Here is a 22,276-nt window from a genome sequence, read left to right on the forward strand (position 1 = left end):
GTTGGTATTATTTTATTTTATTTTCAAAATCAAAAGTTTAAAAGTTAAAATTGTTGTTTTATCTATGGTTTTGCTTGTAAACATTCTCTTTGTTTCTTGGTTGAACGGCCATCAAATTTGACTAATAATAATCAAAAGCTTTTGTTGGCGAGTAGCTTTTCAATCATTTATTCGTTGAAAACCACCCTTTATCGTAAAAATGTTAAAGCGCCTTTAGATAAGCCTATCACGGTATCACCCCTTTATCACAAGTTTTTATATTTTTTATAAAAATTTATCCCAAGTCATAGTCATATACATGTGACTTGTGTGGCTATTTTTATTTTTATTTTTAATAAGGCTTTATTTGGATTGGTTTTTGGAAAACCCAAAAGTGTTTTTTTATAATTTAAGCACTTCTGGGTTTCAAAAATATTGTTTGTATTGGTTTTTCTGAAAAAGCAGAAGCTGAAAAACAGTTTTTTTCAAAAGCTACTCATGACTAGCTTATGAAAAAAACCTGTTTTTTAACTTATTTTTACGGCTTATACTTCTACATAAAAACTAATCTAAACATAAATACAAAAAGTGCTTAACTTACTCTAGGGAAACATTTTTTTCATAAGCACTTCTGCTAAACTAAAAAAAACACTTTTTTGATAAGCCAATCCAAATAAGGGCTAAATATGGATGAATCATTATATATATATTTATTTTATTTACGTATTAGGTCTTGTCATATTGATATAAAGTCAAAATTTTTGACCTGTTTTTTTTGTATATATATAGAAGTTAAATGCGTGAACAGGTGGAATGTGACCATGTTTGGTGCAAAATCGAATAAATTTAATTTTATAGAATTTAATTATTTGCATAAATATATATATATAAAATAGTTATTTTCAAAATTTTTAGAATTAATAAACTTGTATTATTATTATTTACAATAAAATTTTAATTTTTATTACTATTAATTAAGCCAAATTTTGATTAACGAAAATAAAAAATTTCCACATAATAATTGAAAAAAAATTCTTTTAATCTTGTTTTTTCTCTCAACCAAATTTACATATAAAATAAAAAAAATATTCAATCACCAAAAGTATTGTAAGAATTTTTTCTTTGATCTAAATCTACGATCATAATTATCACTGTAACTCAATTAATTTCAGGCATTTATATTGTTCAAATATATAGTATTATTGTGCTTAAAAATAATAACAAAGTACAAATAAATAAATTACACATTACTAAATCACCTGTTTTTGTTAATGGTACAATTTTATGATTAGTGTTTCTTATTCTGTTACACTTTCTCTCCACACCCATTTCTTTCTATCTCTCATCTATAATATTTAATATATCACTATAATTTTACGGTGTTTAATTTTTTTTCCCAATACAAAACTTTATTCTACTATTCTTGTAATATATCACATATTCATTTTTTATTTTTTAATTTTTTTCATCTATATTGTTTTTTCTTAAATTCATTTTCTGTATTTTTATTTTTATTGAATTTTTTAATATTTTTTACTTAGAAAAGTTAATGGGCCGGGCGCTGCTCGTCACCGGTACTGTGCGGCCCGTGAGTGATTTGGATTTCGGGTATTCGGATGCAAGGAATCCGAAACCCGAAACCCGTTTTGAGTACCAACCCGACCCGTTACGCTTCATTCTCGCGCATTTGCGATGGAGGTCTGAACCCTCTCGCTTCGCCGGCGACGAAGCTCAACCCCGCCGTCGACGCCATGGCGCAGTCCTTGCTCCGGAGCTTGCTTCGGAACCGCAACGCCGCTCGCCTCTCTTCCATTCTCACCCGTGCTTCATCCCTTCACTCTCCGTCCCCACTCCGCTATCTCTCGCAATTGCAAAACCCTTGTCATGGAGCTCTGGTCCGGCTTCCATGGCTCCATAGCTCCTCCGCCTTCTTCTGTGATGATGCAACACCTCGTAAACCCAAGCCCAAGCCGTTGAAGAAATCAAAGATCGATTTCACGAAGATCGACCCGGATCTCCTCCCCACCGTCATCCTCGTCGGTCGTCCCAATGTCGGCAAGTCCGCTCTCTTTAACCGGTGAGAGCTCTTTCAATCTCTGAATTTTGGCCGCTTTTCTAGCTCTCTCAAGGTGTTCGATCTTTGAAGCTTGATACGGCGGAGGGAGGCGTTGGTTTATAACACGCCGGATGATCATGTCACTCGGGATATTCGCGAGGGGATTGCGAAGCTCGGCGACCTGCGGTTCCGCGTGCTCGATTCTGCCGGCCCTAGAGACCGCCGCCACTTCGGGGAGCATTCTAAGTAGAACCACGGAGATGACGGGCGGCGTCATTGCTAGGTCCCAGTTCGCCATCTTCTTGATCGATGTTCGGTTGGTTTCAATCACTCTCTATTAGCCTTTCTTCTTCTTTCTGATTGCTTTTAAATGGCAAAATTTGAATTTTTTTTTTCCACAAGGGATGGATTGCAACCTCTAGACGTTGAAGTTGGGCAATGGATGAGGAAGCATGCGCCGGGGATACGCATTATTGTGGCGATGAATAAGTCGGAGTCCCTGGATGAACAGGGCCTCATCACTGCTGCGGCTGGTGAAGCTCAGGGTTTGGGCTTTGGTGATCCTGTTGCTATATCGGCCGAGACTGGGCTTGGCATGGCGGAGCTTTATGAGATTCTTCGCCCATTGCTTGAGGATTATGTTCTCCAGAGTCCTAGTGGTACGTTGATCGAATCTCTAGTGTAGTTTTGAATTTAGTCATTGTATGCCTGCAAGGTCTATATGCTACTCTAAATTCCAGATGAGCAAATTCAAGATGATACTCCATTAGAGACTGAAGAGAGCAAGTTGCCCTTGCAGCTGGCCATTGTTGGACGTCCCAATGTTGGAAAGTCAACAATGCTTAATGCATTGTTGCAGGAAAACAGGGTTTTGGTTGGACCAGAGGCTGGCTTGACAAGAGATTCAATAAGAGCTCAGTTCAAATTTCAAGAGCGCACTGTTTACCTGGTAAGTTACAAGTTCTCTGTTTTCTTACTTTATCTAATTTATTGCTTTTTCTTCTGATTAATGTTAATTTTATTTTTTCTACATGAAGTATTTTGCTTATATCTAATTAGTTTGATTCTTCTCTAAAAGTTTGTCATTCTCAGCTTCCTGTCTTTGATACATATATTATTTATCATTTTTTGGATAGTCCGCTAAGATTTTGCATTTCTTGCCTACTTTAGGACCTGATTAGTTGTAAAAATATGGAACGGAAAGTACTTTTTTTTTTTTTAAAGAGAGCTGTAGCTCAAAAAGAAAAAACAGGGGGAAAACAGAAAACTAGAGAACAATATTCATAGAGGAACAAGCATCGTAAAGGCAGAAAGGTAATTGCATCCCTTTGGCAAAGAGAGAAAGATCTGGATTGAGGCGAGCATGCTTGGAGAGGACATCAGCAACCAAGTTATCTTCTCTATTAATATATTCAAGGCAAGGGTTCTAGAGTTGACGAAGAAGAGCAAATAGCCGGCGGGCTTCCAAATCAAGGTGCCAGGCCACAAGGATTTGGAAATCCTTAACAAGATTTATGAGACCAATATAGTTAGTGAAAATGTGGGAAGGCCACCAGTTTCGCTTGATACATTCATCCAAAGCTAAGATTAAGGCCGCAACTTCAGCTAGAATTGGGGAGTCCAAAGTGGCAATAGTGGTGCCTGCTAACACAAAAATATTCTCATTAAGAGTAATCAAAAAACCTAAGCCGGCATGACAAGAGTCATTAATCCAAGATGCATCAGAGAAAATGGAAATGGAAGACTTGAAATTGTTTAAAGGAACTTCCCTGAAGATTTTTTTCTGCTTCTTTGAATACTCCATAGCAAGACCCCAAGCATGGTTAGAGATCAGATTGAACTTTGGCAAAATCTTCTTAAAGATGCGTTGCAGCGAGCTTTCTAGATCAGCCAATAAGTAAATGCAATGACAACTTTGCCGAAATGGGGATTGCAGGAGTAGTTAAATTTAGAAACAAGTTAGGCTCCCGAAGAGAGGTTGTTGATATTGAAATTTCTAAGGCCTAAGGAATTTAGGGTGATGCTCCAGCAGTTTAGGGAATAAGGACAATTCCAGAAGATGTGAGAGGCGGTTTCAGGGACCAAGTTACAAAAAATGCAAGAGGTTTGAGGACCAAAATTTAAATTATAGAAGATATCACAGGTTGGGAGCCGAGAGTGAGCAAGTTTCCAGATAAAAGTCCTCACCCCGGAGCTACATCAAGCTTCCAAATTTTACTCCAATCAATCCAGTGGGAAGAGTCAGAATTATCATTCAAAGAGGAGTAGATAGTAGAGGCCAGAGAGGTATAAGAAGTCTTAGGCCACCAAATCCAAGTATTTCCCTAGTCCGAGGAAATATGGACCTTGGTAAGCCAATTGGGATCAACATTAGGACCCAAGAGATTCTTAATAACATTAAAGTTCCAGGAGTTGTTAGAGATTAAATCCACAAGAGAGGTAATTCAAGGAGAGATCCATGTTTAGAAAGGTGGGCTTTTTAGCAAATGAGACATCATGCAACCAAGGATCAGACCAAATATTAGTTGAAAGGGGGTTGTAAGAAATAATTTTGAGGTTAAAACCAAGGAAATCAGCTGCCTTAGAAATAGTTTTGCAGAGCCAAGAAGATGTATGGTGGGAATGAGAAGCAAATTTCCAGTTGGGATATTTGGATTTAAAAATATCGACCCATAGTTTATCATCCTCATTAAGAACCGCAAAAAGGTTTTTGGCCATGAGAACATGCTTAGCATACAACAAGTTTCTGATTCCAAGACCACCCTCAGTTTTATTTTGAGTGACAATATTCCATTCAATTGAATGGAAACCACGTTTTTTACTACTAGCACCCCAAAGGAAATTCCTAGCCAATCTGGAAATATCATTGATAATGGAATCAGGCAGGGAAAGGACAGAAAGAAAATAGGTGGGAATAGAGAATACTACTGTTAATCAGAACAATTCTGCCAGCAAATGAGAGGGTAAAATTATTCCATGAGTTAACAATAGTAGCAATCCTATCCATCATAGGCTGACACTGGGAAACTGAAAGTTTTTTGGGGGAGATAGGAACACCAAGGTATTGGAGGGGGAATTTGCCTATATTGATGTTGAGGATTTTAGAAATAGATTTAGCTAGGTGAGAATTGCACTAGGAAGGAACAAAAAGGGTGGATTTGTTCAAGGTAGGGCTTTAACCCGAGAGGTCTTTGAAGATATTCAGACAGAGAAGGCAATTTTTGGCAGTTTTGTGAAAGGCGTTGGTGATTAAAAGTAAATTATCGGCAAACATTAAATGGCTGAAATTCTGCCTGATAAAAGGGTCAAAACTAAGAACAAGGTTAAGTAAGAGCGCATGGTTCAGAATGGATGTGAGATTTTGAGTAACTAGGTTGAAAAGGAGCGGGGACAAAGTATTCCTGCCTGAGACCTCTAGAACTAGGAAACCAAGCTGAGTGATGGCCATTGATGATGAGAGAGAAAGAAGGGAAAGAGATACACTCTTTAATCCAGGAGATCCAGATGGGCGGGAATTTCATTTTGTGCAGAGTGGCGAGAATGGCATGCCATTCAATGGTATCAAAAGCCTTTTCAATGTCGACCTTAATTAACATCCTAGGGGGTAACTTGGAATCAGATTCCAGAGAATGCACAATTTTTTGGGTCGCCAGAATATTATCAAAGGTAGAGCGACCAGGAATGAAACCACATTGCTCGTAACTAATAAAATTATGGATAACATGCTTCAGGCGAGTATCCAAGATTTTAGAAATCACTTTGTAAGAAACATTGCAAAGGGAGATAGGGCGGAAATTAGATTATCAATTTTAGGAATGAGAGTCACGAAGGTTTTGTTCCAGGTGCAGGGTAGCTTAGAGGAATTAAAGAAATAGGAGATAGGGCTAAAGAGATGGTCGCCAAGGAGATTCCAGTAGAAGAGGTAAAATTCAGCAGTAAAACCATCAGGACCAGGGGATTTGCCCTTAGCCATAGCTCAGAGAGCACTGAAAACCTCCTGTTTGGTCACTGGTTTGATCAGCGTCTCGCAGTCATAGCTGTTAAGCGAAGGTAAATCCCTCGGAAGAGCAGTGAAGATTTGGTCTAAGTTTTTAGAGGAGTGAGAAGTCCAGAGAGGAGTAAAAATTAGAAAGCAAACATTGATATTCTCTTGAGTTTCAAAAATATTACCTGAAAGATCTGAAATTTTAGAAATTTTGCTTTTGTGCTTACGAATGCGGGTGACGTTTTGGAAGGAGGTATTTTGGTCACCATTGTTAACCTATTGCATTCTAGCACGTTGCGACCAATAGAGCGAATTTTGGCGGAGAAGAGCATTATGATGGTTGTAGAGAGATCTAAGCCAGAGATCAGTCCAAGCATTTGAAGAGGAAGGACTAGTGGCTTCAATTTTGGCTATTTCTTGGTTGATGTTGGAGAGTTCCACATCAATGGGGCGAAGACCTGCAGATTTCCATTTAATAATATTTGATCTGGTGTGGGCCACACACTGAGTGAAAGAGTAATGAGGATTAGAGTTGCTAGCATTGGACCAAGCTTGAGTGACACATTTTTGGCAACCATCGTAGTCAAGTAAGAAATTATCAAAACGAAAAATTTTATTAGGAAGGTGAGCACCCTTTTTGGCAGTAAGAGGAAGCGGGGAATGATCAGAATTAGTGCGGGAAAGATGAAGATTAACATAGGAATCAAAACCTGAGATCTAATTTATGTTGGCGAGAAAATGGTCCAAATGGGCCCAACGACGAGAAGAGCGAGAGTGACCGTTGCACCAAGTGAAATTAGAACTCGAAAAACCAAGGACCAAAAGATTATTTTGAGAGATAAAATTGGAGAAATTTTTGGCTTTAGAAGAATAGTTGCGGAAATTTCCCCCCTTATGCTCGCTAGCTGAGACTATCGCATTGAAATCACCAGCCAGGAGCCATGGAAGATCAAGAGACATGAGGGTAGAAAGAGAATTCCAAAGCAGTTTCTGATCAGAAAGACGTTGAGAATTATAAATAATAGATAAAACCCCAGAAAAGGAAACAGAAGACGAGATTACGAGATGAATAGAGGTTTTAGTCCCTAGAATAGGAGTAACAAGACCTAGCTCCCTTTTCCAGAGAATGATTATACCACCTGAGTAACCAGCCGCAGTGGCCGCAGCCCAATCCCAGTTCTTTTGAAATAAGTTACAGAAGGAGACAGTTCTGGAAGTATTAGATTTAGTTTCTACAAGACAGATGATGGAAGGAGGCATTCTGCTCATAAAGTCTTTAATTCGATCAAGAGTGCAAGAGTTGGAGACCCCCCTACAATTCCAACACAATATTTTTAGAGCAATCATAGAGAAACAAATATAGAGGATGGGAACTCAAAGGAGAGATTAGGAAGAGTTTCTTCCCTTCTTTGACTGGCTTTAAGCCTTGCTTGATTCCCTCCGGGCAAGAGCTTCAAGTTTGGCATCTCTTTGATATTGGACCAATGTCATTTCATCGTCAGGTTCCACTTCAAGATCTTCATTGGTCTCCATTTCTGAATCATCCTCTTCATCAGTTTCCATTTCAGATTTAGACGAAGCTTTTGAAGGGTCAGCAGCATTGTTATGGGAAAGGGCCTCCTCAATTTTTCCAACCAGAGCTTGGTGGGAAGACGAATTAGGACCGCTCGAAGTAGGAACAAGAGCAACGGACGAAAGGAGCTGTGAGGGGTCACGTCAGTAGCTCTCAAAGCATTGGAAACAGTCGTTGGAGGCGTAATATCAACAAGATGTCTTAGGTTTTCAAAGGGGGAGGGGGGCTGAAGAGACGTATGAACAGGATTTTTTTGAGTACCGAGAGAGGGAGGAGGCGGATGGGACGTGAGAGATGAATTTTCACCAGTTTCCCAAGTCGTAACATTAAGTAAAGGGGCTTTTCCTTTATCAACGGCTAGATGGGGCGCCACGTGGTAAGCAGAAGATGAACTCCCCCTGCCACGCCTCGTGAGTCCTCCATGGGCTGCATGGGGAGAAAGCGAGCCTTCCACGTGGCGGTTAGGCTCAACAGTGGAGGCCAACGTGTCACTAGCAGGAGCATCATCTCTTCGGAGTCCACGAGGCAGAGCACCATCACCTCGTCCTTCCCTGGAAACACGATGACGGCGAGCTATCAACCACGGGCCAAGATCGTTTTCAGATGAGAAATTAACATCAACTGGATCATTTTCTATGCCGTCAGTGTTATGGAAGCGACAATGTTCCGGTCCTACCCCATAAATAGTCATACTCGTCTCACTCATCATCGGCACATCGGCGGGGACTGATACGGGCATTGAGAAGTGGGTATGAATACGATTGCCAGGTTTTAAACATTGAGCTTCACCATGACCTATGATTCCACACCTGAAACAAAAGACACGGATTTTTTCATACTGGATTAGAACAAGAATGGAGTTGTCACCATAGTTTATCCAGACGCCCTGTTGGAGAGGTGCACTTAGATCGATTTCGATGCACACACGAGCAAATCTAGTGCGGGATCTAGAAAGCGTATGGTCATCGACTTTAAGGACTTTGCCGAAGTGGGAAGCCACCGTCTCGAGGATATCCCTATTCCACAACTCAATGGGGAGATGGTATAATTGTATCCAGATTGTGGCTGCAGAGAGTTGCTCAAAAGTGGGTTGAAAACCCTTGCGCCAGGGGACAAGTTGAAGGATTCTCCCAGCGACTGTCCAGGGACCTTCATAGAGTAGGCGAGAATGCATCTTCTCCTTTTCACATTGGATATAATAGAAGCTGTTTGGGAGATCTGAAACTTTGAAACGACCAAGATCTCCAGGCATTGATAAGGGTTGCTTTAGCTTCATCTAGCGGAAAGGACTTCCCCAGGAATTTAGCATAGAGAGAAGTTCTCATACCATCGCGAACTTGGGACCAGGAGTCTTCATCAATAGTCACTTTGCTGTGGACTTGAGTTTTTGCCTTTAGAAAGTACTCCTTAGAGAGAATGAGGGGGCAGGAGGTTTAGGGTTTTCAGAGGATCCTCCAACAATCTTTCCCCATGAGGCACCATGAGCAACGTTTGGAGGCTTGAAAGGAGGTTTTGGGGAAGGGGCGCATTGCGCCGTGACCCCCGAAAAGAGAGGCCGGAGAAGCATGGAGCAAGACGCAGGGAGACGCTCAGATGCTCAGTCAAAGTATTTGTTCTTTATCTAGACCTTCAGTGGTGTTTAAGAACTTTTAAATTGCAGGAACTCGGAGGATTAAGGATAGTTATGTTTCTCATACTCAACTTGCCTGGTTTCAAAACCAGGCAAGTCCCTTTTTTTTTACTGTGTAACTATGAATATATTTGTTTATGGGGTTTAGAGTTTAGGGTAGGGTTTAGGTTTAGGTTGTTTATAGTTTTGTAGTTATATGTACAGTGATATACAGTACCAAATCAGGCACTAGTTTGGTTCTCAAACTAGGGAAGATGACTTCCTGTTTCTCTGAGAGATTTGCGAATGGGCTTGCTATTCTTCTAAGTTTGTAAAAATAAAGTTTTGAATTGGCCCCCTAGTATTTCCAGCAATGTTCACCCAACTTTATGAGAAAAAAGGGTGACTACACATTTCATCCTATATTTTATTATTTGGAGCTGGGAATTTTGTCAAAAATGTTATTCTTCAATTCTCTTACATTTTCTTGATCTTTGGTTTATAACTTTATATCCAGTGCTGGAAAAAGTTCAGGCATCTAAGCTTTTTCCTATACGCTTCATCTCTGTCCTCTCAACATCTCTTACGCACTATATACAAAAATCCTTTGCTTTGCTGAAATATTCATTTTGTTCACTTAGTCTTGTTAAGTACGTACTGTTTGATTATAAACTATTTTCTATCAGGTTGATACTGCAGGGTGGCTGCACAGATCGGGGAAAGAGAAAGGACCATCATCCCTAAGTGTGGTGCAATCAAGGAAAAATCTTATGAGGGCACATATTATAGCTTTGGTGCTTGATGGACATGAGGTACAACAACTTTATGTGTTGTAAGGAGGATACAAATGTGGTAGTACTATTAGATCCATTTCCTTTTGCTGTTGATCACATGGCTAGGTTGTTTGACAAGAAAAATCATGGGAACAGTCACTTTCTTATTTGAATGAGAGAATAAAAGAAAGAAAATCACCACTTAACAAACTAGAGATAGTTTTTTCAATAACAAGTGTCCTAAATATCTGTCAGTTACTAAAATGTGATCGTCTTTTTTAACTTTAAGATTCTCATCTTGTTTTTCACTTGTTATTGGCGATGGATAACGTCCATTTCTCAATTTTGTAATTTATCAGTTTGCATTACAAACTGTTGAAAATCCTTTATAGTTGTAAGCACTGAAAATAGGAGCAAGCATATACTCATGTTTTTGATTGATTACCAGAGAGTATTTAAGTGAGAAATCTGAATTCCTTTCTAATGTGGTTATTGGTTAGTACCTTCACAGACGGCTTTTGATGCATCTATCACTTGCATGAGCCACAGCTTTACTTTCAGAAAATTGGTTCCATGGATTTAATTGATGGTTCATGCATCTTGTCAGAAAGTAATGCTGCTGAGGCTTTTATGTTCAATGAATTCACCAATTAATCTACATGGTTAGAATCCTCAATTTCCTTATGGATGGGGTTCCCCATTCTGTTACTTCACACTTTGCCATATTCATCCAATTGAATGTTTCTTAAGTTTCTATGTTTGCTTTCTCAACAAAGGTGGGATGCTGTATTTAAGAATTTTATGCTTTTTTCTGGTGGGTTTTGGATTTGTTTGTGAACATATAATATGGCCGAAGCATAAGTGACTTGCAATTTTATGTTTTATTTTTTGGTAAACTGGGGTTGATTACTTACCTTCAGCAACTATCCATTGTGTTTTAACCTTGAAAATATTTAATCATCTTATTGTAAGAAGGAAATTTCCTTATATCATTGTGTCTATGGTGATAGTATACAAAAAATTATAATCATGTAGCAAAGGCTGGGGCCTTAGATAAAAATGACATCCTTTGTATCTTGTGGAAGTTGGGATGTCTTACATTTCCTTTTTCATTCCACCCACTTGTTTTTGTTAACTTTACTGTTTAATATCCAGATTGCACAAACCAAGAGTAGCTTAAAACATGATGAGGTAGTTATAGCAAGAAGGGCAATAGAAGAAGGTCGTGGACTGGTTGTTATTGTGAACAAAATGGATCTTCTCCGAGGGTCCAGTTTATTTGAGAAGGTTATTGATGCTGTTCCCAAAGAAATACAGACAGTCATACCTCAGGTTTGCGTTCTATTCTCCTAACGGTGGTGGCTTTGCTTTGTCGTATTATATTCACTCCATGAGTATTTTATCCTTGTATTTCTCTTCATGTGGATGGTTTCTCTTGCACATAGCACCAAAGCAACATGAAGATCCATGACATATCTTCTCACTTATTATTCACTGTTGACAGGTCACAGGTGTACCAGTTATGTTTGTTTCTGCATTGGAGGGAAGGGGTCGGGTAGCTATCATGCATCAAGTCGTGGATACATACCAAAAGTGGTGCTCGAGATTGTCAACAGCACGTCTTAACCGTTGGTTGAGGAAGGTAAAAAAACCGGTTTGGTGCTGTCTAGTACTGAGCTCTTTTTCACTGTGCTATTCCTATTTCCTCATATATGACAAAAAATATTGAAGGATAGGTTTCTATTTGGTAATGCTATGATGTTGCGTAAATTCCTGGTGATCCAATGATTCCAATTGGGTGAATATGATGCCACAACCAAGTCATGAAAAAATTGATCCTACTAAGCTAATGATATTTTTAGGGGTGTTGACTGTTGAGCTTTTTAAGAAATCCCCCATGAACGTAATTTGTTCATTGGTGGTTTTTTCTGAGCAGCATTTTTTTTGCATGCATATTTATGAGGCTATTTCCAGTCAGTAGGTTTTTTATGACACTTCAGCATGTCTTCCAGCACAATTAGCCCCTTACTTTCTTATGTGATCTGTTACGTTTGAGGCTCCAACTCATTTTTCAAATATCTTGCTTGATTGTGCCCAGTTTACCCTGTTTCAATTTTCATACATATCTTAAGTAATTATCATGCTTTAGAATAAGCCTCGAAATCTCTGTACACATGATCACTAGACATTCGTTGTCTATTTGGATTTAAGGATATAGAGGGAAGTGAGAAGTTAAGAAAGTTCAATGGCAACTCCCACAATAAACTTCATGCATTTCGTTATGCATCTTTTTTTTTTCCATGTGACTAAACATAAGAAGGAAATTTACATCTCAAATACTTCACCTTAATTAAAATCCAAAACACTACTTTGCAGAGAACATTTTGCTTCATTTTTGTTCTTGTTGCATCTTTTATCTTATGAAAGGAGTGCAAGTTGTCAGACAATGGAAAAAATTTACAGTTTGCACCTATCAAAATATGTAAGCCAAAGAACAATTCCTGCCAACATAATTCTCTTTCTTTTTTTTCATTTGTTTCATGCAACAGGTTATGAGCAGGCACTCCTGGAAGGACCAAGCCACTCAGCCAAAGATCAAATACTTCACTCAGGTCAAAGCTCGCCCACCTACTTTTGTGGCTTTTGTGAGCGGTAAGACGCAGCTTTTAGATACAGATATGAGATTTCTGATGAAATCTCTGAAAGAAGACTTCAATTTGGGAGGAATACCGATACGTATCATGCAAAGGTCTGTGCCTAGGAAGGCAATTGGCAACAGCTCTGGCAACCACCCACCTGCCAAGGTGAAAGTAAGAGTTAAATCAGATAAAAGAACTGCTAACACTGAACCTGCTCCTTCCTAATTTACAAGCTTCTTAGCTTACAAAGAGAGAAAGCATTGTTTTCCAAAGCTGTCTATTACCATCAAGCAAGCTTCAATGAAATCGAATCCATTGGAGGCACGCTAAACATCTTTATGGTTACATAAAGGAAGAAGTCATGAGGTATGATCTTTTATTGAACTATAAATATTACCCATGAATCTACACAACAGTTGCATTTTTGCCTTTCTACCGGCTCTTCGAACTTTTGGCATCAATACTTGCCTTCTGATATCATTTTCTGTTCTGTGCACATAATTTGAAGCTTTAAGTTTGCTGCTAAACTTTGCAAAAGGAAACAGTATTTACTTAGCAAGCCCATAGGGGATATGGCTCTAGTTTCTAGTTTATTGTTATATTGATTGAGAAGGTGGCTATGTTAGTATTGGTTCTATCTTGTTTCTTTTTTCTTTTTTTTTACAGTTTTTTTCATGTCAGTTATTACAGTATTTGTGATCTGTTTTTAAGTGGTATCTACATTTGGTATGGGAAATCAAATTTTGGGTATTTGCTTGGTTGAGTAGTGGGCAGAGTGCTTGAACACACACACACACACACATTCATAGGGAATTTGCTTGAAATTAAACTGTTTTTAAATAATAGGTTTATTAAATAGAATATTTGAATGATTATACCTATTAATTTTTGTTTTTGGAGATTAACAACGTTTTATATCACCAGCGAAATATATTGATTGAATGAATATCTCTCATAAAATGCATCACTGTACATATATATACAGCAAATAGTATTACTACATTTTTTTTTTTAATCATGATCATGTGTCTTCTTAAGAGAAAAATAGAAAAATATGATTTTATTAAAGAAAAATAAGAAAAAAAAACTAGAATTGTTGTCACCTTGATATTTCTCTCTGTTCCCCAATAATTTCTCTAAAATTAAGAAAAAAAAGAAAAACACTTGTATCTTTTACTTAAATAAAAAAAATATAATGTGCACCTTTGAACCTAATGCCAATTATATTTATAAAATCACATTGAAATTTCAGATGCCACACTCATCTAACAAAAAAATATGTTTTTATAAATACATATTATTATAATAAATTCTTTTCCCCTTAAAACAAACCCTAAAAAAATAAATAAATATAAAAATAAAATAAAAAAATTTTGTCTTTTTTTATATATAACCAGAAAGCAAGAAAAAAAAAAAGGCGAGGATTTGAGGATCACTTTCCAAGAAGAGTGTTTTCGAGCTCTCAAGCTCCGGCCAAAGCAAACCCTTCTCCAATGCCTCCCTCCTTCTCCTCCGCATCCTCTGACAAACCTCACCACCATGGCCTCAATCTCTCCTTTGAATCCCTTGCTTCCAGTGTCCTCTCTCGCCTCCCCTTCCCCAAGCCCAGCTCACCACCGGTACCTTCCTCCACCTCCGTGACTGTCCCTCTTGTCTTTCCCTTCAATTCGTTCTACCAGGACGAAGGCCGAGGCCGTTCATCGCCTTCACCGGCCATTAGGAATTTGGCGTCTAGTGTTAGGATCGATGGATTGAGCTCGGGCTCGAAGGGTGTTGGCCCTGCCTTCGTTGGCCAAGTCTTCAGCATGCTTGACCCGTCCGGTAATGGCCTTATGGCTGTGACTACCCACTTCGACATCCCCTTCCTCACCAAGAGGTTCTTTCTTTCTCTCATCTGTTGAATTCTGAGTCTGATGCGAATTCTTAGGTTATGTGTTTAAATTGAAAAAATTTGGATTTTTACATTGTTGATTTTTTAAAAAATATGTTTTTGATTTATATGGTACTCTAGGGATTGATTGTTGGTTTTTTTTTTTTTTGCTTGTTGTTTGGTTTGCAGAGCTCCTGCTTGGGTTAAAAAGATGCTAGCGAATGTCACCAGGAGTGAAAAGAATGGCCCTGTTTTTCGCTTTTTTATGGATTTAACAGATGCTGGTACCTTGCTTGATTCTATAAAATTTCTGTTCTATTCATTGTATTATGAATTAGGGATTTTTGTGGTGTCCAAGTTCCTCTGTGTTTAATGAAGAAGTTCCTCATATGGAAATAATTTATATGGCACTGCTGCTGTGGATTTCAAATTCAATATAATTTCATGTTTGTAACTACTCAAGGAATTAGATTAGTATTTAGAGAACCTTTAGAACAAGTCGACCACGCTTGATTGAATTTAATCACGCTTGATTGAATTTAATTTGTGTGAGAAGTTTGATGACTTTTTTAATGGCATAATTAGTTGATGACCTTTTCTTTTATTGTTGACAATAATTGAAGACTGCAATTTAACTCATTATATTTTCTTAGTTACATATGTTAAAAAGCTGAATGTTCCAACTGGCATGGTGGGTGCATGCAGACTTGATGTTGCATATGAACATTTCAAGGTATGTTCCTTTTATAATTGATTGGAACGTGATTATGTAACAGTAATTGTTTTACATATTAATTTTTTGACAATGAAGAATGAAAAGATAAATCCATGGTCATTCTAAAATCAAAACTTGTTTCTGATTTTAGTCATAGTAGGATGATGCTTGGTTACATTGATATTTTAGAAGCCTATAAAAGGCCAAGTCACCAATGATCAAAGTGACTTAAAACCTTCATCTCCATGATCTACAATGCATGCAAAAAAGATTTCAATCAACCTTAGTTCAAGCGTGTCCCAACTATGATAATTTTCATTCTCAGTTCAGTTCTTTTAGAATTATCATTGGGTGCATGGTGACATAATCTTTTAGAAATTTCCAGATTGCTTGGTTATTTTATTTTACATTATAACTGCTATCTATGTTTCCAATTTGATACGCTGTGGACCTTTTATGTTGTGCTACACAGATCCATTTATTCCATTCATATAATTAAAACAACTTTCTTTGTTTCTCTTCCAGGAAAAACCTCACATGTTCCAGTTTGTACCGAATGAAAAGCAGGTGAGAGCTGGATTTTTTATTTTTTTATTTTTTTTTAATTCGTATTGGATAGCATTTTTTTTAAGTTTCAACCAATCAGTTTAAATTCAGGTCAAGGCAGCTAATAAACTTCTTAAAGCAATCCCCCAAAGAAGTGGGAAGAAGAAGTTGGATGGAGTACCTGTGTTTACAGCTGAGAACTTAAACATTGCAATAGCAACAAATGATGGGATTAAGTGGTATGGAGCTGTTCCTGTTATGATACACTGCACACTTCAGCAACCACCAAAAAAAAACAAAAACACACTCACACACACGGCCTCCATATGATGAATGTGCACCTGAGGCAATTAGATGTTGCTATTGTTAATTTGTTAGAACTAGGGTGTTTTAATTTTAATGAATCTGGTACTATAATAGTTGGGGTCTATCAGCTTCTAATCATACTCAAAATTCGTCCCTGTCCCTGTTCCTGTTCCCATTCCACACCATTTCTGTATGGGATCTGACATAAAACCTATTATGCCCTCCAATAAGTTCTGAGCCTGCTTTTCATCTTCTTCACTGTGCCCCTGTTTACTTGGTATACTGTCTATAAAAGTTGGTCTGCCATGCGTCATTCATTGTTATTATGGCTACATGATTTTTCGTTACATCCTTTAGGCCTCACCCTTCTATGAAAACATAATTTTCTCTACAACTTTCCTGCACTTGTTTCCGTAAAGTATTTGTGCCACCTTCTGTGCCTGCCTGCATTTGAAAATGGAAGCTGTGAAGAACATTATAAACCACATATCAGTCATGTTTCTTTCTTTCTTTCCTTTTTCTTTCAAATTACTCTTCTTAATGAATCATATTGTGTGGCTTGTTAGAGCTAAAGATTGACAAGCATGAGGTCTGGTTTAAATAGTTAGAGGCCACATCCCGACCCCTGCCAAAGAATTTTGACCCGTGTTTGTGGTGGTATACTTGGATGATGTGGTTGTTTATAGCGAATCCTTGGAGGATCATCTATGCCATTTGAGAATGGTCCTGTCCAGATTGAGGGAGCATCAGCGCGGATGACTTGGTTGTTTTTTACTGCCAACTATTATAGTATAGGAGGATGCCGTCCCCCCGCAATTACCAGTAGCTTCGCTTGTGTCTTAGACAAGAGTTTAGAATTAGGACCGACAGCAAAGTAAACTAAAAAAAAAAAGACAAGATAGAAGTAGTCTTTTCTATCTAAAACATTAAGCACAGATTTCTTTTCAAGCAGAAGCTCTTATTTGCCCAACTAATTTAGAAACACTGGGTCGATTTAGATCATGCGCTTGTATCCATATATCGGCAGGAAAAGGGTAAGATTGAATATGGATAATTGAGATTTATCTTGTTTAAACTATTTGGGAATACCATAGCTGATTTTTAACTATTACCTGAAAAATATTTCCTTTTGCTTGAAAAGCTAACCACATGCCCATCAATCACAGGGGCCCTTCATCATAAAAGAGGTCAATTGGTAAAAAGATAATCTGAGCATAATTGGCTTGCCTGCTTTATTTTGTCACTTTGGATTTGTTGTTATGTTGTTTCTTAGCGATTTTGAATACGAATAATTGAGAAAACTAGTTTGGAATAACATACCTGATTTTCAACTATTACCTGAAAAATAATTTCCTTTTGCTTGAAAAGCTAACCGCATGCCCATCAATCACAGGGGCCCTTCATCATAAAAGAGGCCAATTGGTAAAAAGATAATCCTAGCGTGATTGGCTTGGCTGCTTTATTTTGTCTCTCTGGATTTGTTATTATGTGGTTTCTTAGTGATTTTGTTTATCCACTGATTTACTTCTCACTTCTCATCGTTTCGCAGAGTCTTATTAAATCTAACATAGTGGAATACTTAATCCTATTTGCTTCTTTTGATTCTCTTTCAGGTACACACCTTATTTTTTTGATAAAAGCCTGCTAGATAATATCCTTGAAGCTTCAATTGATCAGCATTTTCACACTTTAATACAAACTAGACATTCACAACGGCGAAGGGATGTTATTGATGATAGCCTAACGTCAGAAATGTTTGAGGAAAATGGGGATAGCTTATTTGAGCCTCCTGAGGTATTCAATAAGCAAACTATATATATTATTGAGATTGTTGAAAAATATTTGAGTGTTTTCAGTTTTCAAGTGAAAGATTATAACTGACTTTTCTCACTGGTCTACCAATCAAATGCTGTCAATGTTTTTTCATTTTTTATTTATTTTAGATTTTGCGGATAACATTAGTGATAGCCTTCTTAGTTTTTCTCTCACCATTTGGTCCATTTCCTCTCATGAGATGTACCTTATTTCTTATATGTGTTTTATCCTTTGCTACAGGTCCAAGAAGTCCTTGATGAAATGGGACACTCAAGCATACCGCTTAGTATCATATCCAAAGCAGCTGAGATTCAGCTTCTTGATGTTGTTGATAAAGTACTATTGGGGAACAAGTGGTTAAGAAAAGCCACTGGCATTCAACCAAAGTTTCCTTATATGGTTGATTCATTCGAAGAAAGGTTTTTAGCTTTTTGTACTTATGCTTGCCTATAACTGTTTATACTTTATCTTGCACCTTAAAATTTTATTTGGTTGCTTGGAAGGCATTAGATTGCTTTTGCCGCGAATTATAATATCTGGTTGGAAATTTTATGTTCAATTTTTGCTTTTACTTAACAAGCAGTGGTATGATCTTTTAATTGTTAGATCTATGGCATCCTTGCTGTTATGTGACATTATTTCCATATGCATGCATCAACTGGTGTTCCGAGAAAGATGGTTATTTTTTTTTTAAATTTTACCCCTATTATATAAAATTGACCTTTACTTGATTCAACCTGTTCATGTACTAGATGATTTGATGAAGGTTTGTGAGAGGGCCCCAGGTGAAAGTGATATAGGTAGAAATCTCAAGGAGTGCATTATTCGGCACAATCTTATTGAATTAACTCATAGAGAATGATTTTTTGTGTTTAAGTACTTATATAATTAATTCTTTCCCGGAAACTGTGGGCAAAGATAATCATACTGGGTGCCTGACATTGTCAAGAATTGTTGTGTGCTACATATAACTTTGTCCAAGTTGTGAAGTTGTTGTCTTGCAGCCCTAACTAGAACATAATGGACTGTCATAACTCTATCTCAGCATTCAACTGATGAATTTAACAAATAATTTCTATACCTTTTCTCTACTGTTGTATTTGCATCCTCTCTCTGTTACTGATTTAAAACAATGTTTTCAGGAGTGCGGCTTCTCTTGCTAAGGCTGCTCTATCAACCAGCTCTTCTAACAACTCAGAAGGTGTTGATATTACCCAGAGCAATCTTGGGGTATCAAACCTTAAGTCAAGTGATGGCAATCAAGGAGATCGAAGGCAGTCATCAAGCCACACAGACTTCCGGTTCCCGTTTGGAAACTGGTTGCCAAATCCATTGTCGCTGATGAACAGGAAGAAGCAAAAGCCCGAAATAGATCGCAAGTCAAAAACAAGGTTCACTACTACTATTCTCTTTGACCATTTGCAACCCACTCTTGTAATCCTGTCTCCTTATATGATTTACATCCCACTTTTTTGGCAGAGCACGAGGATCAAACACTGATAATGTCATTCAAACACCACCAAATCCTCTTCTCCCCAAAATCACTATGGTTGGTATCTCAATGGGTGATGGTCAGGCAAGCATATCCACCCTGAAGAAGACAATGGAAAATCTTACAAGGGAGCTTGAAACAAGCCAAAAGTCAGCACACATCGATGAAGACAAGGATCCTCTTTTTGTAGCTAATGTGGGTGACTACTCTAGCATAACAAGGATGAACTCTTCATGACAAGCACATTATAAAGTTCAGAGATTTCACCCTTCTCATGCATTTTCTACCAGATAGCTCATTCAACATTCACATAGTGAATCCTGAAGACCAGTCACATTTTACCGGAACTAATTCAGAAAGCTACTTGCTGATCTGACTGCATTGGAAAACCTTTCAGATAAAAGCAGTTAGCGGCAGTAAATATCATGCAGACATAATTTTTTTCTGCTTAGTTGAAGCCATTTCATGAAGGATTATTGAGAAGTATTACAAAAGCAATGAGAATATCATTTGAGGCAATTGCAACTCTGCTATAACAACATGTTGGTTCAGTATCAGCTCTGTATGAGATGTCCAGATCAATCCAATCTCTCAGATATTCTGCTCTATTTATTATACTCTTATGCTTAGTTTCCCCGGAGTAGAAGGTTCCATCAACTGTATACTTGTTCACCGATTGCATGGAGTTATATTCTTCATGTTAAAAAGCATGTCTTGTGCTATCATTCCTTTCTGAAAACAACTCTAGTGCTCTATTATATATATACTAAAGAAACCAAGAAGGAATCTTTGGTTCTCCAACATCATTTTGATCTTGTACATGTGTGAGAACAGTTTGTGCACTAATTTGTTCATGTGCTTTCCTTTCTATGATGCAATGACTATCAAGTGTTGATTATTATCAGGGGATTGTGAGAAGGTTGATGGCTATAGAAAGACATAAATGAGGCATTGTAATGGTGGGCCTAGTGCTTTGGAGGCACATATTACTGTTGTTATTAGTGTGGAACCTGCATCACTTTTTTGTTCATCTTGTTTCATTGTTGCGGGAATCATTCCCACTAGAAAGTGGTTAGTGAGTGCGCTTTTGTTGGGGGAATGCATTGCAAAAGTTATTGGCTGTTTGGGCATCATTTTTGATGGGAAGAGGAGCAAAAAGGTACCTTTCTTTCAATTTTTAAATTATATATATATATATATATATATGTTTTTTTCATGGATGTAAGAGCAAGGCATGGTCTATGCATGAACCCATGGGAAAATTGATCTTCTTTTTCCTTTGTGTATGTACATGCTTCACCTTTTATAACGTGTTAAAAAAGAAAAAGTGAGGTAAGGTAATTGTTAGGATTGTATATGAATCAATGCATTCATTTAAAGCTCAAAAAGTTTGGTTTGTTTATTAAAATTGATGAAAATGAGTGATGTGTGAGCTCAATTTCTAAGCTCATAAGATAAATGAGTCAAGTTTGAATATTGTCAAGTTTAGGTCGTTAAAACTTGTAATAACTCATTTATAGTATTATTAAAAGCTCATTTATGGTATCTTTAACAAGCTCATTTATTAAAATTATTAATAGTCATTAATAGTATCATTAATAAGTTTTTATACCTTAAATGATCTTCGAGCTTGAATTGAGCCAAACATAGCTTTATAATGTGATTCATTAAACAAACTTCAAACAATAATTTTATTGAATTAAAAAAAAAAAAAAACAAATTTTATCAAGTTTAATGAGCTGAGCCTGAGTCTTGGAATTTCTTAATGAGCCAAGCCCGGGTTAACAAACAAAGTTTAATTTAAACTTGGGTTCTACTTGAGCTCGGTTAAAATAAAAGCGACCCGAACTTGAACATGGCTAAGCTCCACTCGGTTCATTTACAACCGTATTAATTGTCTTGCTTAAAATTGTGAAGAAGAAAAATCTTTTATTATCAGCACCTTATTATGAGAAAGTTTTGTATCAATATTGCTTCTTCTGGTGTTTACTTGCTGGGATGAAACTCTTGTAAATTTACTTCCAATAATAATAATAAAAAAGTTAATGCTAATGAATATGTTTGCATGTTCCCTATCATTTTCAAACAGTAGTGCAAGTGGATGATTGAATTTAATTTGAGTCCCATGTGACAACATCTCAAAATAGTATCCAATCAAATAAGAACAAATAAATAAATAAATTATTTATGCATCCAATTATTGGATTATTATCAGAGATGCTACATCAATCTAATTTAACCTGAATCCATCCTTTTCTATGCTTCATCTCTTGTTCCACATCAACCCCCTTTATTATCATGATCTTACAAAGTTTTTATTTTCATGAATGATATCTATATTTATTTAATTGATGCTCTCCAATAATATTTATTTACTTATTTATTTATTTTATAGTTGAAGATTCATTGTACTAATATTTTTTAATATAGTTTTTTAAAAAAATAGAGATTAATTCAAATGATAAAGAATTGGGTCGCTCAAACGTGTGATTTTTGATTTCGAAACTATGTAAGATGGGGATTTAGTACCTTTCCAGTGATTAGTTTAGAGTTTTTTTAACTCTTTTAAAAATTGATGGGCCAAAAATTTATAGTTTTGTTTTAACATATATAGAGGACATTTTTCATTTGATATATGGTTATATATTATTATAGATATTTCATGTCATACTTATTCAAATTATGCATCAAATTTAAATTAAAATAATTTATTGCATTTTTTAATCATATAAAATTATCAAATAACCAAAACCACTGAACTTTTGTTTTAATAACCAAACAACCAATGGAGTTTATTTAAAAAAATAAATAATCTTGACCAAAAATCACTGAAATGAACTAGCTAATACTAGGCATTTGATAAAAAAATATATTATATATTTTATGGGTTTTTAATAATTTTTATTACAGTAAAATAA

General features: G+C 36.9%; 2 protein-coding genes across 2 annotated transcripts; both read left to right on the top strand.

The window, feature by feature from the left end:
• The first annotated feature begins 1,660 nt into the window (after positions 1–1,660).
• Positions 1,661–13,195, top strand: LOC120280954 (GTPase Der). The gene is given in 9 exon segments (XM_039287919.1): positions 1,661–2,056; positions 2,126–2,246; positions 2,248–2,351; positions 2,438–2,694; positions 2,776–2,984; positions 9,889–10,014; positions 11,131–11,307; positions 11,480–11,617; positions 12,525–13,195. Coding segments are annotated over 9 exon segments (1,773 nt in total). The 5' UTR covers positions 1,661–1,730; the 3' UTR covers positions 12,840–13,195.
• An 821-nt stretch (positions 13,196–14,016) lies between these two features.
• LOC120280607 lies at positions 14,017–20,259 on the top strand. Its single transcript, XM_039287484.1, has 9 exons — positions 14,017–14,490; positions 14,674–14,768; positions 15,138–15,217; positions 15,725–15,766; positions 15,857–15,984; positions 17,665–17,845; positions 18,107–18,285; positions 19,009–19,257; positions 19,346–20,259. Exons 1-9 carry the CDS (start codon positions 14,108–14,110, stop codon positions 19,593–19,595), a joined length of 1,587 nt encoding a protein of 528 aa, XP_039143418.1. The 5' UTR covers positions 14,017–14,107; the 3' UTR covers positions 19,596–20,259.
• The last annotated feature ends 2,017 nt before the right edge of the window (positions 20,260–22,276 follow it).

Source organism: Dioscorea cayenensis, chromosome 17 (assembly GCF_009730915.1).
Source record: "Dioscorea cayenensis subsp. rotundata cultivar TDr96_F1 chromosome 17, TDr96_F1_v2_PseudoChromosome.rev07_lg8_w22 25.fasta, whole genome shotgun sequence".
Taxonomy (NCBI): domain Eukaryota; kingdom Viridiplantae; phylum Streptophyta; class Magnoliopsida; order Dioscoreales; family Dioscoreaceae; genus Dioscorea; species Dioscorea cayenensis.